We start from the raw sequence: 22,383 nt of genomic DNA, 5'->3' as shown, positions 1-22,383 counted from the left end.
AAAAGGGGCAGTGATAGAAAGGGCATAAAAAATCAGCAAGAATTTTGTCTGCTGGATCTGAAATCGACTGTACTTAAATCCACTAAATTGAAGCTTCACTGTAATAATCTCATTTTAAAGATGATGACAATTCATTATTCTCCAATTTTCCCTCATAACAATCAGCTTATGAAATAAATTGGACCAAGGGACAGTGACTGGCAAAACCATCCAGTCAGCTTCCAAAGCTCACAGTGGACTGGAACTTGGATTCCCTGTTTCAAGTCTAAGAAATAGTCCTAAACACTATGTATTCCACAAAAGTGAGGCTAAAATACCATGCCACCTGATAGGCTGAGGCAACATGTCCTATTTCCCTGTTTATCACTCAGCCACCGTGATTAGTATAATACCCACTGCTATCTTTGAGAAAATGGGATTAAAGCTCTGCAGTGGAAGCAACTGTAAACTACATTTTAGTTGGCTGGGAAATGCAATAAAAAAGCTCACCGTGCCTAGAACTGGTTGTTAATAAGGCTATGCAAATATTCAAACAGACAGTTCATTCTAATAAAGGTTTAAGAAAAGCTTCCCTTCATAACTCCTCTATGAAACTACAGAACATGGGAAAGCAGAACTTTCACTCAGTTCAGGACAAGTATCTTTTGTGCACAAGCCAAATCCACAAGGGAAATGATGTATGTTATGCTATATTATGCTATGTTATTATTCTTTTACAGAAAAAGAATTACCTTTGTAAACTGCTTCATCATATCCGGTCATCACATCCATAACACACACAAACTTCATCACTAATTCATACCAAGGAAGAGCTGCTAATAATTAGTTCCTGAGAATTCAAAAGGTTCCAAATACAACTAGCAATTCAATATGAGGCAAGAAGTAATATTGATTGCTCCAAGTGGACAGAACATAATGTTAACTAGCAACATTAAAATAGAACTATATCAGTAAAGGAAAAAATAAGGGCATCTTTCTTCCATCTTTTGCTTTCTAGTTTTAAACTTCCTCAGTATCCTCCAGACATGTCAGACTTCAATTCCCATAATTCCCAATGAGGGAATTAGAGGACTGAATACATCTGAGAGCACCAAATTAGGAAAAGGGGAGATTTAAATAAATTCCCTCTTTCTGCCTCACTGTCAAAATCCATACCAGGCTGAGGAAAAGCTGATTAGCATGTCAATAATCCCATAATAATGGGATCATATGCAGACCAATGTGGATGTTCTCAAGAACTTTCAATATTGATGATGCATAAAGGATAGGAACCACTGCAGTAGGATGTAGCAAGAGTTGCGAAGGGAAACTGGCTCAGAGCTACCCAGTGAGCTCTTTGGTTGACTAAGAATATGATTCTGGATTTCTCTTATCAGTCCAACAATTAACCATTACTGTAGAAGTTTCACAGGCTACTTCCTTCTATGCTAGTCAATGGATTTACAGTAGAGTTTGAATGAGGGATGCCTGATAAACTCATTGAAATCAATTTCCACTCTGATTTTTCCACCCAGAAGGTACTTTTTTACAAGTATAAAGACCAAAGCAATTACAGTCATTTTTGTCAAAGCTTGAATCTAAGTATCACTACCAGAAAGTGTTAGCTGCTATAGTAAAGCCACTGGAATGCAGTGGCCAAAACTCTCAAAATCCTCAGGCTGGGAAACTTGCAAGTAAATAGAGAAGGAAGCTAGGCAGGAAAGTCAGGTTCAAAATAATTGTAACACTGAGGTTAGCCTGCATGACACTGTATTATTTACATATAATATTGGGAAAACTGCTGCCGTGATTAAGGTGTTGGTCTTCGACAGGAGGAGGGGCCCAGATCCAAGTCCTTGATTGACCATAGAACTCACTTGGAAACTGCAGGCCAGTCTCTTTCATTCCAGCCTACGTCACAGGATTATTGTTGGAGTAAAATTAGGGGAGAGCCCCTGAAAACTGCCCTGAAGTCCCTGAGAAAACCTTAGATATAAATATAGAAAATAAACAATAACCAGAAGAGATAAGAATGGAATTGTATATTTAAAGCAGAATTTAACATTATAATGCCTACTTCTATTTAAAATATATATTCAAGGCCTACTTTGAACTACTGAGGAAGGAGGCAGACACTGAGGTGCTTACAGACTAAGTCTGCCACAAGGAAGGCCACAAGATGGAGGCAAGAGAAGGTTAGGAAGAACACACATTCACTTCCATCACGAACAGATGACTTATGAAACCATATGGGAAAGGAAGATAGTACAAACTCACAGATGGCCTTTCACCTCTTAAATAAGTCTAATTAGTCTTGATTACCTGGAGAAAAGGAGAAATGTCTTATGTATAGACACTGATGCATTTGCATTACAGAGTAAGCCAAGTCCTATGGTTAAGCCAGTTATCCATAAGTTCAGTACTAACCACAGTTGTCAGTTATTCTCCATCTTGACTACTATCTTGTTTATTTTTGCCTACATCTCAAGAAATCAGGAGTCCCACCAGCCCTGAACTAGTGACTCTCTTCAAAATGGCCATATCACCAGAAAAATAACCTTGAAGACTGGAGAAGATAAAAAGAGTAATTCTTCTAATCACAGTTTCTTTAATGAGGAAAATTAAAGAGCTAATATTTATTTTGTCATTTTTAAATCTGTCCCCAAAAAGAACCCAGCATTGGGTTAATCTATATTTCACCTTCTTATTAACAGGAAATCATCCAAGTGGAAGGCAATATAAACTTAATAAATACACAAATTCATAAAAGTAAATAATAAATGCTAATAAAGGCAAGTAAAGATTACCACTACTACTACTACAATTACTGAGAACAAACAATAACAATAACAAGCTATAAGTACCACTCTTCTAGAGCTGTTGTAGACCTTATTTTTTTTGCTAGCCATTTTAAGAACTGATCTAAAAAGCTAGATTTCCAGTCAAAAGACTCACCTAAAAGAGAGTATTATTTTTGCAATTTTATTTTATGGATTTAATCTTTTTACTGTCCTGAAAACTTGTCTTAATTGTAAGGAAAATTTAAAACAGAATATATAAGCAAGTGGGTAAGAATAAGATCCAGGAAGTACGTGGTGGTGTCCACTATCACCCCTATCCCATTTTCCAGTTACTTGGAAGGAAAATTTCTCACTACTTCCACTCCATCTCTGAAATGAACCAACTCCTTCTGCGTGTTTCTTTGTTGTTCTAAACCTCTGCTTAATTATGCCACATGGCCTGACACTCTGCAGTTTACTGCTCTGTGAAATTAACTTTGAATTAAACACTAATTGCACATCAAAATGCTTTGTGTGCATATTCACGGGATGGGGGAATCAATACCTTACTGTTATTTTATAGAAAGACATCTAGAATGGATTTTGGTCCTCGTGTCATACTGTTGATATATATGACACAAAATGAAAACAGTCAATCTTTTTCCTTTTTTTAATGAAACGTGTATGCGTAGCATTGTTGTCTGATCAATAACAAACTTTCAACTGATTTGTTCCATGAAAGCTTGCTTGTTGGAACCTACACCAAGATTCAATCATGCTACAGCTGGCAAAGGATTGGAGCAGAGGGGGCAGAGATAATAAATTATCTGAAATAGTTATACTTTTGATTGTATTTTTTCTTAAGTAATCACACAGATTTTTGTCTTAAAAGCACTGTAAAATGTTAATTCAGTTGATTCATATTCAATTTATCTCTGCTAAAGTCAGTGCAAAAGAAAACCCTCTTTTCTGAAGAATCAGCACATCACAATTTCATATTAATTTGCAGTAATAAATCAGGATATTTTCACCCCCTCCTACCCCGTTTAATCTGAGTTGTTACTTTAGGTGTTACTTTAATTTCCCAACCTGGAAACTCAGGGGAAAGATCCACCTAAAGTGCAAATGCTTCACTTCATAACCTATCCATTCTATATGTTGTTAGCACTTTCCCCCCACAAAGAGGTCCCAAACCTCTTTTACATATATGTGGTGACAATCAAAGCACACTCATACAGCTCAAGGCCTGAGCTGTAAAGAGAAATACTGTGCAAATATCACACTCCCTATCTCTTAAACATATCACACTCCCTATCTCTTAAACAAAGAACTTTAAACCAAAATGGAGTTCATTTGCATGAAATCCAAGACTTCAGCATCTACATAATAGACAGAAGGAGCTTCTCCTTCGCTGTTTCCAAAGGAAGCGCTTATCTCCTTTGTGAAAGTGGGAAATGGGTGGGCTACTTTGCATGAGGATGTATACAAGATATGCAAATGAGGGATCTGCTGTATGCAAAAAGCAAACTGGCCAGACAGCTGACAATCCTCCATTCACAGGGGAAACTTCTCTGGCTTCCAATGGGAGTAATGAGAATGGAACAAACATGTTTGCTTCCCAGGGTGGGAGAAGCTGATCCTGAATATTCATAAAGTGACCATTTAGTCATGGAAGTGTTAATTATTTCCAGCTCATGAAGCTATGTGACCTCACCTGCTCCCAGAAAGTATATCAAAAGAAGGAAATAATCAGATGGAATGAGAGCAGAATTTGATCCCACAAGTTAAAAGTCGAGCAAGGAAAGGATAAAAGACAGAGGGATTCAAAAGATGTAAGAGATGGCTTGAAATCTTCCTTTCTCACATCTCACTGCAGCTACAATAAAGATCTAAGATCAGTGGACCATGCTATTAAACACAGATAAATAACCCAGCAACTGCCAGGCTGTATTTCTCAGGCTGTAGCCAAACCTACAAATTGGAATGAATATTTTAGCTTTTGTAGGCAAACTATGAACATTTCACATATAATTCATAAAACCCTGATAAGGCTAGCCAGAATTTGCTACACATATTAAAGAAGAAAGAAAAAGCTGCAATTATTTCAGTGGAGAATATGAGGGAGGGAAGTGGCAAACTGAACAAATAAACTATTATTGTGCATGTCACAATTTATTTATCAATAATTAGTTTGCAAATATTAAAAGCAATGACTTACCTCTCTACACAAACCTACCCAGTATCTGAAACTATTTTACAATACAATCTTACAGTCAATTCAGTAGGAAGCCTCATTAATTTTAATGGGACAGATCTGAAAATACATTCAAATGCTCTGAATACCTGAAAATACCTAATTTACAAATTAAAAGGCACTTTTTTTCTGGATACATCCAAAGGTTGAACTGTGAAACTACTTATGAGCAAAACTTGTGGATGTCAAAACAAAAACAAAATACAGATCCTTACCAATGTAAAGATGCAGGATTACAATTACGATGGCTTACATGCATACAAAATAGGTGCTCATATTTAAACAACGTAATGAAAAAAGAAAATAGATAAACTGTTATAATAACAACAAAATCTACTCTCCAGTTACATTAAATGTAGTTATTTAAAACCACAAAGATAAGGGCATTTATGATTCAAGTTATCCTGTCTTAAGTATCTCATAATTAAAGACAAAAGGAAATATCCAAAAGTAGCAAAAGGAAGATGTTTCAAAACCGTATTTTAAGACTTTAAGATTTTCTGATAATAAGCTTATATAAAATATATAAAACTAAGAATGTATTTAAGAATATAAAATACTGAATTATTGGAACTTTTATGTATATTACAATAAATGTACCTGGATTCTTATGGAGCAAAAAGCATTAAACATCAAATGCTACTTTTAGTTCACAGACAGCATGACAATAATCTCAGAGAATTAGCGTCCTATTACTTGCTTAATATATTCTTTGCTTTTCCTATGTGTTCTTACATTTCTCCACTTTAATAAGGAAATTAGTTCAGTGTGTTTACTGATTTCTTGTTAGTCTGTATAAACAAATAATTTAAATCTTAATGGTAAATTCTAGTAAAGGCAACATCACTCAGTGGCTGAATTTTATCTTAAAACAGTAATTATCTTCACCTTGCAATAGACTTCAAAACTAAGGCAATTTCATGTTTCATTAATATAGTTCCCATTTATTTTTTTTTCCTTCCCAAAAGGTTTGGAAATCAAGTGCATTTACACACACACCCCCATCTTCTTCAATTTGAAACAAGAAATTCAGTCAACAGAAAAGGGAGATCAAAATGTGTGAAGTATGTAGAACAGTATATATAAAACATTCTTTGGATAAATTATCTTATATTGTGGAGAAAAATCTTCCATTTCAGAGAATGTTATTCAAGATCAAGAGGCTGAATGAACTTGCAGATATTTTTGGGGAGAATGCAAACATCACCAGGTAAAGATAAACTATAGCCTTCACTAAATGTTCTTTATCATCATCATCATCATCATCATCATCATCATCATCATCTCAATTAACATGCATATATAAGAAGAGATGTTGTTTGGTCTCCAATGTTCTAAATTTTTCAATAGATGAGTATTATTATAGCTCCAAATAATAGGAGCACCTTCTGGCTTATCATCTGTCCATCAAACCTTTGTTTAGGTTTTAAGATCTTAATCAATCTTAACTCTGACCTAAGGATCACAGAAGGAAGATGGATGAGGAAGTGAATGACCTATGACCTTCTCTTGCATTTGTATTGCCAAGTGTCTACACTGAAAAACAGTCTGGGTAGGCTGTTAACAAATAATCTGGACTTGATAGGTTTATCTTCCCTTATGTCTGTCTTCCAATTTCACAATGACATATCTGTATGATTTTTACCCCAAATGTTATAAGGGCAGTACAGTAGTTGATTTATAATGGTAGCCAAATTAAAGACCAAGCTATACCACTGTGAAAGTATTCATTCCCTGATCATCTGCTTTGTGGCATACTAACAAGAAAATACTCTGGACTCAGAGCCAATGCCATTATTCACAAATCCTACTAAAATCTGGAGTTCAGGAAACGTGTACACAAAAAGGCACATCTTATGGAATTGGGAGATGAAACAGTGCTGCTTATTAGGCTATATCCACTTCAAGGAACTTTAATGAATTGGTATTCATATGGGAGAGATTCAAAAAACAAAAGAGAGTTGGATTTGATATTAACTTGTGAATAGTTTTCCAAAGTCCAGTGAAATGTGCATATAATTTTTTTTAAAAAGATAATGAGGTATTCTATTTACTGGGTTGTTTCCCCCTTTTTGAAGTGTTTTTTAACTGCTCACACTGTACTTTTTTGCTCCCAAAACATCAACCACACAAGGCTCCCTTTGTCAGCTGATTAAATAATAATGTGTGGGTCACTGACTAAGGAGTGTTTTAGTTCTGCATCAATCAGGGTGAGCCAATATTGCCTCAACACTCTCTTTGGTGAAATGTAGTCTAATCTCTTTGCAATAGCCAATACTCTAATTTTATCCATTTGTTTCCCCATAATACAAGCTCTATAAAAATTAAATTCCAAGAAGTACAGAAGCTAGTAAAAATAGAAAACTTTTCCTACACATCAATGATCTCCCAATGTCATCACTTCAAGTATGATATCTGTATATTGACAAGAAGTTATTTGTGTCAGGCATCCAAACATTTTGGATATTCCTGTCCAATTCCAGAGAAAGAATTACTTGCTTCTGTTACGGTGTCCTGTCCTTATGCTAGCCACATTTCAGTTCTCACTCCAACAGTTCATAATTATGGTATCAATAAGTTATGCTCAACTCTTCTTCAATAAACATATAAATATCTAATACATGACAGCAAAGAAAAATGTTTAGGGAAATGGCTTATTTCAAATAATAATTAACTTCAGATTGTCTATAAATGTCATATGAGACATATCAGATAGGTGGGATGAAACTGCTATGGTATACTAACTTTACAAAACAGAATAGTTTGTTTTGTTCATTAATTTTTTAAAAAGGGGATTTTTTTAGCAAAATGCAATTAAAATACATCAAACACAGTACCCTAAATCTTATTACTTTAGAAATACATAAAGCCATTATTTTGGGGGGAAAAATTATTAGAGATTGATCTTGAACAGGTGGCTACAGGGGTAATGAAGTCCATAATCAGTTATAGTCTACTTATAAAATCATAATAATGTATAACTAAAAATCAAGGGAATCAAAAAGGAGATTTAAAGCTCTTTTTTCTTTTCTTTCCTTTAAAATAAGCTGCCTTTTATATGAAGGTTAATCCCTAATTCTGTGGAGGATAGGAAAAGGAGGGGACAAACAGATGACTTCTTGCATTTCTGACCAGTCTCCTAGCAAGCTCTTTTGTAAATGGAACAATGGAGACTTTTTGAGAAATAAAAATATTTCACAAAAGGAGCCATGTCATCCATTCAAGGATTACTTAGTAGAAGAATTCTCAAGTGAGACAGTAAAGAGTTATTTTGATAAAGACTAAAAAGAATTTAAAACCAAAGCTTTATCTTCCATCATGAAAGTAAAAACTAAAGTTTCTAGCTGTTTTTTTTTTTATTATTATTATTATTATTATTATTATTATTATTATTCTGACAGAATTCCCTTGCCATGGCTCTTGTTAAATTTAAATTTTCAAATGAGAAAAGGAAACACTTTCACTTAAATGAAATAACAATATTTAAATGTGAGTGGCAAGATGCAAACTAGTTCTAACCTACCCTCTGATGGCTGTACTTTTTGCCTTCTGCATCTTACGGTAGCATCTCTGTTCTATCAGAATTGTGCGTCCTTTAGCTCTGCCTCCTGGAACTACTGAACTTCCTCATTAGACCACTCTGTCCCACTGCATCCCCACAGGGACTGCTAATTACTGGCTTTCTTCAATTTAGTCTCCTCTCTGATTCAATTACATACACCGTCCTTTAATGAACAGTACAACACAACAAGGCCTACCTTGGCATTCTCCATTATGTTCTTCATACCCAGCATTGCACAGGCAATTGCCAATGGGTACCAGCCATTCACCATCTGCCCCACAGTACATTTTTGGCACATCCTTCTCTTCTGAGTTGTTCACACATGAACCACGAACCTCAACCAGAGAAGATGTATCAGCCCCTGTGATTGTGTCTGGAAACTGAGCCAGATTACGGACTGTCAGGGGACATTTCTTGTAGAAGACACGGACAGACACCAAGGCAATGCAAGCGCCTACATCCTGGAATGCCAGGTAAAATCCCTTCTTGCTCAGTGGGCCCACATCACGTATCTCTGTGTTTAATTTCATGATCCTATCACCAATGTCTACCTGAGTAAAACTCTCATCAGCAGCAATGGTGTCAATCTTGGCAAACTGGCTTTCTCGAATAAAACGCTCCTTGTCATTGCTTGATTCATAATAGTAGAGGTTAAAAGTCTCCTTGCAAGTTCCCATAACACCTGGCAGGCTGTTGCAGTCTCTTAGTGTGAACTTGATTTCAATATAAACCCTCTGAGCCCCTTCACGGGGAATCCAATCAGTCCGTAACCAGTTGTTCTGACTTGGTTCCATTACGTTGCAGACTTGATAAGTGCGGATTGGTGTATTTTTCTCATCCATAATGCTGACTTCCTCCCACTGTGAATAATGAAACAGACATAAAATAAAATCATGTGAAATATACAAGCAAACCATCACCAGAGAAGTTAATGTACTACTGGTTTCATTGGTCTTTACATAACAGACATCTATGCAAACTACCAAGGATGCATCACACATCTGAATTAACTAAAGCAATATTCAAGAGGAAATTAGCTTTTAAAAGCTGCACAATTTAAAATGTTAGGGCAGTGGCATTTTTCAAATTATAAGAAAAGCCAACAATTTGCCAACAATTATACTAGTTACCATTCTCTGAAAAGCATGATTTGAACAGTTCAGACTGCTAATAAGAGCTGTATAAAGACAAAAGGTTTTAATTTGAACAGATATTCTATTTATATATTAATGTTTAGGCAAAAAACAAAGAGAAGCTTAAGGAACTTGACCACAGGTATGCATCAGAAACAGAGCAGAAATAAGAACTTAATCACTTCTTAATCATCAACTCTTCTGATATTACATTCTTCACAATCACACAGCAATTTATAGACTATAATAAAATACATAACACAAACCCCACTAAAACAGTATTATTAAAATCCCAAATTACCATTAAATCCAACCATCAGCAACCTCTAAATACAATAAAATATTCAGCAAGCAGAAAAGTCTCCTCCTGTTCACATCTAATAATCAGTATTCAGTGTTCAGATGAAGGGTGCCTGATGTATCAGGATACTGTAATCAGTATATACATACACACCAAACATATACATGCACACACATTTATACACATTGTGTGAGAGAGAAAGATAAAATTTATGTGTGTGTTCAAAGAGACTGCATATATTTTCTATGTCAGAAAAGCATCATAGCTGAGTAACGGAACACAACAGGTGTCAGGTTCAATTACCACTATCTCTGACTAATCCGGGGGAAAAAAATTGTCTGAAATTCTGGAGGGCTTCTGCCACTCAGTGTAGAAGAAACTGAACTGGATGGATTAATGATCTGATTCACTACAAGGAAAGGTCATATGTTATTATCTGAGTAATTCATACCAAAATCCTGAAAAACAGGCCACTATTAATATCCTCCTATTAAGATTCAGTTCTTCAGCATCAGAGTGATATATTTCTTTTAAAGGCCTAAGAAGTTTATAAAAGAGGACTCCCCCTTTCAAAATTCACACTCCCATTGTGCAACATCTTTTTTTTTTTTTTTTTTTTTGGCCTTGTCTTCAGTACCAGCCTTTCTCATTTATTCCAGCATCTTCAGTTTCATTAGTTACAGCACACATGCTATAATTAGCCAAATGCAGGTCTCAGTCTATTGAATATATGGAAATATTACTGGATAATGGAAGAATATTTTTAATCCACAACAAAGATTAAGATTCAGTTCTTCAGCATCAGAAGGATTATACTGCATATCCACATAGGTTCAACTCTGAAAAACTTTAATTTTTCTAACATGCACATGTTGATTCATTTCAAAACAATCTATCGTCAGATATCTCAAGCCAAGACAGTCTGTGTTCCTGAAGAACTTAAATAGCAATAAGGACAACACAGCTTATGTCAATGGTATCTGCAATGATTAATCCTTCTCTTTTAACACTTGGGTACTTAGTGTATACATATTAACTTGTGTACTCAAGCACATAAAAACTGATTCTGAAGAGTGAATTTGATTTTATTTTGTTTGCTGTGGTCCAGTAGGAGTGAAAGAAAAAAATTATAGCAGTCAAAAAGAGCTTTGAAAAATGATAAATGTGATTATGTTAATCATATGATACAGAAAAGAAAACTACTGTTGTGGCTTTTTCTATCTCTTCCTGTGTAAAAAGAGGTATGGCTCTGCTGAATTCAGGATCAAAGACAGAGGAAAACACATCCTTTTCCCTGACTTATACAAAATATTAACTAAATCCAACTCTACAATGAAGCACACGAAACCAAAACAATAGAATAGCATTATAAATGCTTACTTATTTCAGAGGCTTCATCAGTACGCAAAATAAATGTGCTTGTGCCAGTGGATGTTATAAGATGCAACTTACTCTTAGATGTATTGTATTCATAATCATTAAAGTTCATAACCATTAAAGTGCTCTTGAGTTTAAATAGAATGCTGGATAGCTGAAATCTCTTTATAGAGCTGTGGCAGCTATCCCCCAGAGTCAAGATGATAATATTTGAGTTATTGTCTAGAGATACTTGAGAATTCAAGAAAAGGGAGAGAGAGAGAAAAAGAGAGAGAGGGAGAATATCCACCGTGTCAAACTGTGTCACGGATAATAGGGGAAACTGGAAAGCCATCTATCAATGTAAAATGCTAACACACGAAGTGAGCAACAAAGTTCTTTAATTTACAACTGCCATGAAACGAGCATTGTGTTACAATTCTGCCCTTTATGATCCAATACCCTATACTCTGGGAGAGGGCAGGGACGAAAGAGAAGGAATAAAAATGGTCAATGGGATTTCCTTTTGCGTATTTACACAAAAGACAAGTCAAATTATAAGGCTGGTCCAAAGCCTATTGAATGCTGTGAAAAGAGCACAGGCTCTTGGCTGCAAAATTCCTCACAAGCTTTGGTCATGACTTCTTCCCTTCTTCGACAGAACTGAATTTTTCATTTAATATTTACATCAGTAAGAGAGCCAAACATAATAAAAACTGAACATTTCCAAATGCAATAAATTATTATTCGATAAAGTGTGTGGTCAAAGATTAACTTGGTCCTCCTTTTCAGTTTTCTCAAACAGCCTTCCTATGTTTTAATAATCCAGGATAAGGCATTCCAGGCCAACAGTTTCTTTTAACTCAAATTTTAAAAGTAAGCCATTAATTAAATGTATAGTGTAACACATTCATTCCACAAGGGCTACTATAGACTTAGTAATAGCCTTATTCATTTGGGTGAAGTGACCTATTTTTATCTCCAGTCTCTCATATTAATATATATAAAATACTTCACATTTCAGAAATGACCTGTTCTGAAACAATAAAATGGAGTTTTGCACCATACAGTAAGCTCCATACAATATAACAGTAAGCAGAGCTTATCTTTGAATACTATCTTGGGGTATCCTTGAAAAAAAGAAAAAAAAATCTGTCCAATGCTCTGAAAGAAACCTGCAGCATAGGAAGCTATTAAAAATGTTTTTCAAGCTTTCCTACAGATAGATTTAAGGGACTAGGTCCCCTAAAGTTTTTTATTACTATCATGTGTAAGCTTTAATAAAACTAGTCATATGTTAGCATTAAACACTTCTCCCCAATGTTTTTTGGGGGGGGGAAATCAAACTGTTATTATTAATAGAGCATAACTATTTTCTTCAGCATTTTTTAGATTGCTGAATGCATTGTCATTTAAAGCTACCAAGGAGATGCCCCCTACACCAAAACACAGACTAATTTATTGGCCTTTCCAGAGTACAGGATCAACTGGAATGCCTGACTCTTGCTGAGATAAAGCTGTACCTTTCCCATTGTCAAAAGATGAGGGCAATTGGCTGCAATCAGCAGTGAATGTATGCTGTCTGCACCCAGAAGCTTGCCAATCATTTCTTCTTGCATGAAGAAAAGAAGGAGGGTTTTCAGGAACAGCATAGGCAGACCACAACTTGACTGCAGTCAAGTTCAGGCACAGCAACAATGGGGACAGGACAATTGACTATTTTCCCATCGAAGGGCTAATTCAAAGCTTATGCATAATGCATCTCTAAATAAATAGCCTCACATTCCTTCCAGTTTCATAGGGAGAGAGAGAGATACATACAAGCACACACACACAAATGTACAAGGAATGTTAAAGAAGAGTGTATTTCAGTAACAGGATCTGCATCTGTGGTTATTGTATATTTGATAGTATTTGAAAGCTTCTGATTTGCCTTCAGTTGGCATGAATAGTTTGCCTTTATGCAATTAAGATGAGATTTCTGCTTAATTTTAAAGAACTTTATGTGTCACTGGGAATACCATGTGCCTTGTTGTTTTTCTCCTGAAACTGTTCTCCTTATTTGCCCTGTTTATATAGTAGCAAAAGGAAAGCTATATCTCATTATTTAATAAAATTTCTGATCCTATGATATGTGGACTATTGATGGTTATCCAATAAATCCAGTAAGAATTAGTCTACTCAGCAGTTCCTTAGAACCATCATACACAAGCCACATGCTATTTATATAAAGTTTCTTTATTAAATTAGGAATGATGGCTTGCATATAACTAACTAAGCTATGATTCCAGGTTCTGTCTGCATCCAGATCTACAAATGTGTTAATTATTCCCATTCACTAATAAATTAGACCAAGCTCTTGTTCTGTTTGTACAATGCCCTGATCCTCCTACCCAAAAAATAGATATCTTGACATAAAAAAGGAATATTTACAGCTAAATATTGACATTTTTAAAGGAACATTGAAACATTCACCTTTCTATTGACTAGGAGATAAATTTGCAAAATGATTGCAGCTTCACACTTTGGAATATTTTCCAATATAGGCAATATACATCTCATGTGAAATATGGATGATACTTTGTTTAAACATAACCTTATTAAAATATCAAAATAACTTATTTAGTGCTCACTACCATTGTAAAATGGAATAAAATTGTGGTTTTTGAACACCCTTCAGAACAGCATTCATATAAAGTTTTAATGTTATAAAATTATAAGAAGACTTATGTCTTTCCCCTTGATCATCATGAAAAAAAAAGCAATTCAGTTTTTTGTAAAAAAAATAGTATTTATGGATGACATTTGAAGAAGTATGTGAAAGATTTTCTTCGGACTTAGAAATACATATTCAGTTCTCTAAACAGAATTGACTTAAGAAATTTGCTGACTTGGTTGCCAGTGCATCTCTCCTCATCAGACTCCTGATTCTAAAATACTTGTTGCTTTTTTTTAAGATTCTTTCATTACAGAGATATCCATGGGTTTATATAAGAAGATACAAGGTTTTACCAACAAAATGTAATTCACATCATAAAGGCCATAGGAAAAAAATCTGACCTTCTCACAATCAACCATGAAAAGGCTGTTAAGAATCACTAGAAATTTACTAATCATTTCATTTTTTTTCCCCATGATTAGATAAAGATTCAGAACTTACCCCTCCTTCTAAGGGGCTCGCTATCCAGCCAAGTTCACCCTGAACTGATCTGGAATCCAATAAGGTAACTGCAGAAAGGGAAAACATATATATATAAATGTCAAGTTCCAAGCATTGAAATTCAGACTATGTTTCAAAAAACATCACCTGAATGATCTACACATGAAAAGGAAGATCCTACCCAACCAAAGAAATAAAAATCTCCCCAATGGCAATGTAAGCAGGGATTTTCAGTTCTTATTTAGAATAATTATTTAAAAACATACATACAAAAACACATTTTGTGGTTCTGAGATGATGATGATGATGATGATGATGATGATGATGATGATGATGATGATGATGATATAGAACTGAGGCATTTTCAATTTTCTCACTGAAAACAATCATTTAAAAAAAAGCTAAGGAGACCTCAGCTATTTACAACTAAAACTTCCACTTCAAATCCAGCATGATAGCCAGTGACTTCATCGACACATCCATGCCATTTTCTGGGAAATAATATGGAATGATTTGCCTCTGGCTTCTTTTAAGATTTTTTTTTAAAATTTCCCAGTCTAATTTACAGCCCTAAAATTTCCTAGTAGTCTCCCATCCAAGTACTGATAAGGTCTAACCCTGCTTATCCTTAAGGACATTTTTCATGGATTTTCACTCAAATCCACTCTGCATTTCCAAATTCACAAATCTCAGCAATTATTACAACAGGATTACAGCATTAGTTTATAGGATAAATTAATGTTACAATTTTTACACTGCAGCCAAAATAAATAAGATGCCAAGCCACATACTCTTACACTATCCCACTGTGCCACATGTTGATTTTGTGGCTAGGGTAAGACTGGCATTTAGGACTTCTCAATTCACGGCTCAAAGGTAATCCTCAATAGGGATTAACACTTGTGCCCAAATTGGATTGGTTGGATTTTTTTAAAAAACTAAGATAAAATGTTCTGGGATATTACTCAGTCTTTGAATGCTATGTGTGTTTAATCAGAAAGCAAGTCCAATAGTGCTCATTGAGATTTACTCTCACATAAATGTGTACAGTTTACCAACACCAACCAGAGCATAAAGCAACTGAAAGAAGATGTACAAATAGGAAAATGTGGAAAGAGCTGGTCCACAGAATCGCCAAGAATCAGACACAATGGAACGGATAACATCATAATCATCAAATGTGTACAGAATGCACCTACTCTCATAATTCATCTTTATTATATGAATGCCTGAGACAATGCTATATTTGATAGATGGCCCTTCCAAGAGGAAATAAAATGGTAATTTTATTAACTTTGTAACAAGACTTGTTTACATCATTTGCCACTTCTCTTTATGAATTATACATCTCATAGGAAAATGTCAGTGAATTCCGAGGCAGGTTCAATAGATAACTTAATCTACTGTCACTATAAACAAGGAATGCAACATATTGTGTTGGTCATGCCATCTTCTGGGTATTTAATGGCACTTGCAAGAAAAGCAGAGTGATTTTTAAAATATTTCTAGGTATAATGGAGTAGTGAAAACTGGGGTATGTTATATAGGAAATATTTCTAGCACCGTGTGAGCAATGGGGGGGGGGGGCATGTGTCCTATAGGAAACAAAGAGAGGGAACCAAAATCTGAACAGCTTCAGCACTGCATTCTTTGTACCTCTAGAGGCTCCTGTTAAAAATGGAGCAAGAGTTGGGGGTGTGTTAAGAGTGAAAAATGGCTCCCCAGTGCAGATATAACTTAAAAGATGCTGAGATGGACTAAATGAAATCTCAGCTGCTCACCCCACCCCAGTTAGTCTACAAACCACAGATTCCATATAAATCAAAAATAAGGTTTTAAGGCAACATTTTAAAATAGGACCTATGGGTTATCCTATTTGAACAGGATAGGCGCATTGTTCTGGTTAAGCCCATTTGTGATTCGTGTACAAACGGTCCCTCCTTTCTTCAGCAGATGAAGAGCTATCAAATTGCTGATGGTAAAGAGGATAACAGATAGCAAGGCAGAAGGGGACCGAAGAACATTCAGGGGGTGATGGGGACAATCATCGGCAAATTATTCTCCAAAATCCTTCGCTTTCTCGCTTTCAAGTTTGAACAACTCATTGACTCCAATTTGTCTTACGCGCCAAGTGATTTTCCAGGCATCTCATATCATAAAACCAGGTTACATTTGAAGTTACAGGTATCTGACTCTCAGCGGCCGGAGCCGGACTGAAATACATAAGGACATCTCATATGGAAGAAGAAAGTGCGGGAACGCGCATAGCTACACGCGCGCACCCCCCACGCACTTTCCTGTCAAGCAGGTTCATGAACACGTAAGTCACCTCGATGCGCGCAGTCGAGTGAAGCCCGCGCCGCCGCGCGCGTTTGTGTGTGGGGACGCGCGTCCGCGGTTATGTAACATCAGACTGGTAAAAAAAATCCCAAACCCTGAATGGTTCTTTCTTTTGCTTTAGTGCTGCCTCTCCAAGACGTTTAATCGGTAAGGAAATAGCCCCACCGCCGCAGCAAAGAAGGTGCTGAAAGGAAGAATGCGGGCAGACAAGAGAAAGCCAGTCCTGTTTCGGAGAAAGGCTGCTTTGAACTTAAGGCGCCGGTCTAGAATAAATTAAAACCCTTAACCAAATCCGTGTAACTCGCTTGCCTTGGCTGTTTAGCAAAGAGGGCTTTCTCTCAGGGAGCAAAGAGGTCTAGCGGCGTGTTTGCACCAGACTAGCTGGCTGAAAGCAGCTCGCGCTAGAAATCCAGGTCAAGCTCCCACGCGGGTTTGCGCCGCCGCGCGCAACGCTGTCACGTCTGCGGCAAATTCGGCTGCGGAAGGCGACGATCCAAGCCGACTGGCCGGTCACAAAGCCGCCAGCCAACAGCCGGCACTCTCCAAACTTTCACCTCTACGCCAGGGGACGGAGAGGCGCGAAGGGCAGGCTAGCAAGGGGGCGAAGCTCCTGAAAGACACCCCCACGGAGCGCTCTCCGCTGGCTCTCCGCCACCAGCCTAAGTTTGCAGCGAGCCAACCGCGGGCTCGTCCGTCCCTTCTTCTGCAGGCGAGAGGTCGAACTTTAGGCTGCCTGCCTGCTCAAGTTGCCCAGTGTCTGGCCGGCAGGAACGGGTCCTGCAAGACAGGAGACCCTCGCACGACCCAAATCCCTACCCATACAAGCCGGTCAAGAAAGAGGGGAAAGTCTCGGCTCGGCCCGGGACCCTTTTTCCCTCACTCACCTTCATTGGCCGGATATATCCGAGAACCGGTAACTCCCTCGCAAATCCCAAAGAGAAGCGAAAAGACGGTGAAATATACAATCCCAGCCATGGTTTTTTGGTGCCAGCGCTGCTCTAGACTCCTCTATCCCAGTGGAATAAATGCTTAAATTGGGAGTGCAGCAGGCTGTAGACATTGCCAAGGGGGTGGGGGAGGAATCGTGACGTCCCACCGTCCATCAACGCCATTCGCCTGTCGGAGGAGCCGCTTGAGAGCAAAGCCAGTCCCAGATACGCCCTCTTCCTAAAACCACGCCCTCTAAGCTCGGAGCGCCCCTCCTCCTCCTGGCTCCCCTCGTATTCAGAGCTTCCTCGAAAGGTGCAGAAGTGGCTGGCGGACGGTCTGTACCTTTTTGCTGCCTTTCTCCTTCCTCCCGTACGCATCTACTGTTGTACTTTCCTGCTTCCCAGCTTGATTCAGTCAACGCTCTTTTCTCGTATTCTCTTGTCCATTTACCTGCGAGCTGCTCTCCCTGAACTCACTGGGTTTCCTTCTAAGGGGACGCCTCTTGGATTCTCTCTTATTCTCCCCTGAAATTCCTCGACTAACGAGCGAGATCCTGAATTTAAATGTCCAGCAGGAAAGCGATGTGTGAGTTTCTTTGACAGAATGCAAATAGCCCCCTCTCGCATTAGGGGGAAAAAAAAAAACCCTTTAGAAAAATAATGAAACACAAGCTGATTATATTGGGGTTTACTGTAATTATGTTCTTATTTTTTCCTTGAATGGCATACATCACGGGGAACGAAGATTGCAGGATAATTTCGCGAGTGACGCCTGCATTGTGTGCGAACGTTTCACCAGAACTGAAGTAGGTTAGACTGCGCTCCAGTTTTCAGGGAGAAGGCTTGATAAAAGATGCTTCAGGAATAGAGGAATACAAATTTGGAGAAAGAGGCATGAGAAGCGTTTCATGTCTTTGGATTTTTAAGGAGCTTTCCGTCTGGTCCAATTCTAATCACCTTTAAAGGTGGTCGTTCGTAAGAAACACACACACACACGGATTTTTCCGTAGAGTCGACGGTTTTCATCGACTCCTGCCTTTCCCAACCGAAATAAATAAATAAACACGTAACCTGGCATTCAGAGGTACTGCGCGATTTAGATGGTGCTGCCCAAAAACATGGGAGAACTTTTCGTAAATAGGGCAATGGGAAATAAGAAACAAGCCGCTTTTCGAAAACATCTCACCCCTTTTGCGTGTGACTGCCAGAGAGAAAAATGCGAAATGGTGATCTCTTCCTTACGCAAATCCTCACCATCCTGGCAGCTCGCTTCGGAGGGCATTCCTCCGAGATCACCAAATCCGCCTGCTAATAGCTGACTTTTTAATAAGCCGGATATCAGGACGGCGAGCAATTTCCTCCCACTAGGGCTGCTTAGTTCTTAGAAAGCAACTACTTTATGGCTTTGTCCCCGAGGTCTTTTACGCGCACCAGCAGCTTTCACCCCAAGTAAGAGCGCACATGGACGGCGAAGATGCAAGCAGGCAACCTCGTCTCTTTCTCTGACAATCTTTATTCGCTTGCTTGCTTTTCCCCGAGCATATTGGGAAGTGGACCTTCCTTTTCTCGGCTGTGCATTTAAGGGCTGGGCCCACAAACCCAAAAAGGCGGGAGAGGGGGGAAGGAGGGAAGGAATCTCAGAGCGCTTCATTCCCCCGGTGCGCGTTTCCAACATAAACCAACAGCGCCACCACGTGGGTTGTGGCTTAGGGAAGAGGAGGCCGGCGAAGTCGGCAATATGGCAGAGTAACGCCCCCGAGTCTTCTCCCCTTTCTTGTCACCTAAATCGGAAATGTTTCAATGCCGCCAAAGATTAAGTCAAGGAATATGTGTGAAAACCTTGATAAAGTAATCATTTCGGCTATGAAAGAAAAAGTACAAAATCCTAATTAATTAGGTAAATTACAAAGTGGTGTATAAACTTTCACATTCCCCAAAACTGTTCATCTGGCAAGATGATAAAAATACAGGAAAGGAAGAGGGAACCAAAAAAAGTGGTGGAACCAAAAAAAAGTGGCTTACATGTGAAGGTTACATTCTTAAGAAAAATGCAAATTGAGGATGGTGATAAATTGCACCAGGGAATTTCTCAGAGCTTGTTGGAAAGAAGAAATGTGCAAATAATAGCTGGACCCACATTAAAATTATGATTTATGCCTTTATTCTCTTAAGGCTCTGTTCTCTTCCACTTAATAAATTCAACTGGAACTAGACTTACTTTTGACTGAAGATCTATAATACATGGGAACACATTGAAAATCAAACTGGCAAGCCGCAAAGACAGAAAGGAATCCAGGTTAATCATCAGAATTTAAGGTTTCCTTTATTTGAGGCAAATTTACTTCTTGAGGTCAGTAAACAATCCATTACACTTGCTCCATCTGCAGTCTCCTTGAGAAGCTCTATCACATTTGTGACCTGTGACATCCACTGTTCCAAATGATTTTTGTTTTGTTTTATTTCTGGTTATCTAATGTAGGCTTACAATTAGAAGTGGAAGATCCAGAAACAAAGCAGATTCTCCTTATGGTCTTTCTACATCCCCAGTCAGAAACAAACCATCCAACTGGTTGGGTAAAATCCTTTAGTAAAGAGCAAGTTCATTTGGCTGATGGCAATTGACAAAGTATGGTTGAAAAGCAGTCCTAAATATGAGACTGTAGGACAGGCAGGCTAGTGATGACTTGACAGTACAATTGCCATTATTAGATTCAGTAACAGGGATCTGCTGCACCACCCATCTTTATATTTGCCAGTCCTCTGCAGCATATTTTAAAATATACAGCACTTGCATTTTCTACACCTTGTCTTCACTATCTGCAGATCTCAGACATTCCAAGTACAGTATGTGAATCTGGTGCTTTCAGAGAAAACTTTCAGCCAATCATTCTTCAGTGACCTAGCTAATAGCTCAAAGTAGACTGCCAGCTGATCAATGCTCATTTTTCTGTTTGAAGCCACCCACCAGAACCTCCAGGGAATTAAAAGCAGTCCTTTTTTTCACAAAAGGAACACAAATGTTTCTAGCACACCCATAAATGAATGTATATTTCACATGAACTTGTATAAGATTATCTGGTCATTTGTAAAACACTCCTTCTAATCAGCTATTATGAGGAATGTTTGCAAGAAGAGACTGTGTTTTAAATTACAGTATTAAATGAATGGAGAAGCCTTAAAAGTTTTTTGTTCATCATGGTGCTGGATCTGCATTGCAAAGCCTATCATGTGAAGGTGGGATTCTAGCAAGTCCTATGAAATACAGCACCCCAGCACATCATATGACTATGGGATGGCAGCAAACTCTGATAGTAGCATGGCACATGGTAGATCTTAAAGCTTTTCCCCCCATTAACAAAGAACACAGGAGCATGTTACAAAACTGGGCTAAATGCTTAGCTAAGGGAAATGTAGAAAGGTAGCCTATGCAGTAGAAAAATAGAAGCCTACAAATATAATATAAACTTACTAGATAGTAGTAATTTGTTTCACTTATTTTTGAAAAAAGGCAGGGAAAATGTGAACATGTTTTCTAAGGATTTGGTACTGGTACTTTTGGAAATCTGCTTCACATCAATTCTATCTTGTATTGATTGGGAGGGGTCTGAGAGCTGGTTGGTATAGAAGCACCATCTACAATGTTCACAGTGCTGCCAAAGTAGTTAAAGAAACTAAGCACAGAAGGGTGACATGAGACACACTTCCTATGTCAGAAATTATTTTAGCTAGTTGGGGAAACCACTAGGTTTCTTGACTGGGTCTTTGCTTTGGACAAGTAACAGTCTGAACAGAAGACTCGGACCTTAACTCCTCTTCCCCCATGTTGGCCAGACAGGAGAAGATGATCTATTAAAATTAATTGGTCAGATACTTTGAATTATAAAATAACCCTAAAATGAGATATAGTGTAGTGAAAATCATAAAAGTACAACCCTTGCAAAGAACATAAAACAGGACAATGAGAAGGGGGGGGGGGGAGAGCATGAAATGAAGCAGCAGAAATTCAATTCAAAACCTGAACAAACAAGTAGACCTTTGCTTGGTGCCAAACTCTTACAAGAGGGAGGCATGTGCAGTTTCAATTCTACATTTGGGGCACGTGTTTCAAGAATATCCTCTCTAGAATTGCTGCACAGTAAATCTCTGGCCCTGAATCTTAATCACCGAGCAGATACATAATGGCAGCTGTGATCATGCTGATGTATAACTTTGTGGCCTGGAAAACACAGTGCAAAATTATGAGCTATGTGAAAATACGCACATAGGATTGCTGTGTGTATGACTGGTACAGGGAAAGATAAGTCACATACAGTCCCCTCATGTGTTTTTCCCTCTACATTTCTCCTTTTCATGTTGCTAGGAGAGAGACTATTCACATTGTGATATTCCTTGAAGGGGATGGCACTATTCAAAACTGAGAAGAAGTGTAAAAGCAACAAGGAGATAGAACAACTGCTGCTCCCTGAGTGATTATGTGCAAAACTAGGTCAACAGCTTGTCTGACTGTTAGGAAGGAACCCCAATTATTAATAAAATAAAGCAGAGAGATGGAGAGACATAAGAAACTGTTTTAAATGTTGGCTTTATTC

The 22,383-nt window shown here is 37.8% G+C and overlaps 1 protein-coding gene across 6 annotated transcripts in view; it reads right to left on the bottom strand.

The window, feature by feature from the left end:
* Positions 1-22,383, bottom strand: part of EPHA4 (EPH receptor A4) — a 389,379-nt gene that overhangs the window by 144,223 nt on the left and 222,773 nt on the right. For 5 of the 6 annotated variants that reach the window (XM_088132608.1, XM_088132609.1, XM_088132606.1 and 2 more), the window contains 2 exons: positions 14,526-14,593; positions 8,772-9,435 (listed from right to left, as the gene is read on the bottom strand). In XM_088132608.1, coding sequence (XP_087988734.1) covers positions 8,772-9,417 — 646 coding nt within the window. In that variant the 5' untranslated portion in view covers positions 9,418-9,435; positions 14,526-14,593. Of the gene's footprint in view, positions 1-8,771; positions 9,436-14,525; positions 14,594-17,749; positions 17,883-22,383 lie in introns of those variants that run through there. The other variant, XM_007428348.3, reaches the window with a different exon arrangement.

The sequence above is a fragment of the Python bivittatus genome, unplaced genomic scaffold, assembly GCF_059951505.1.
Source record: "Python bivittatus isolate LINGU-HERP-01145 unplaced genomic scaffold, Pbiv_v1 ctg000980_np1212, whole genome shotgun sequence".
In the NCBI taxonomy this organism is placed as follows: Eukaryota; Metazoa; Chordata; class Lepidosauria; order Squamata; family Pythonidae; genus Python; species Python bivittatus.
Note: the sequence above shows the minus strand (reverse complement) of the source record. Positions and strands in the feature narration are given on the sequence as shown.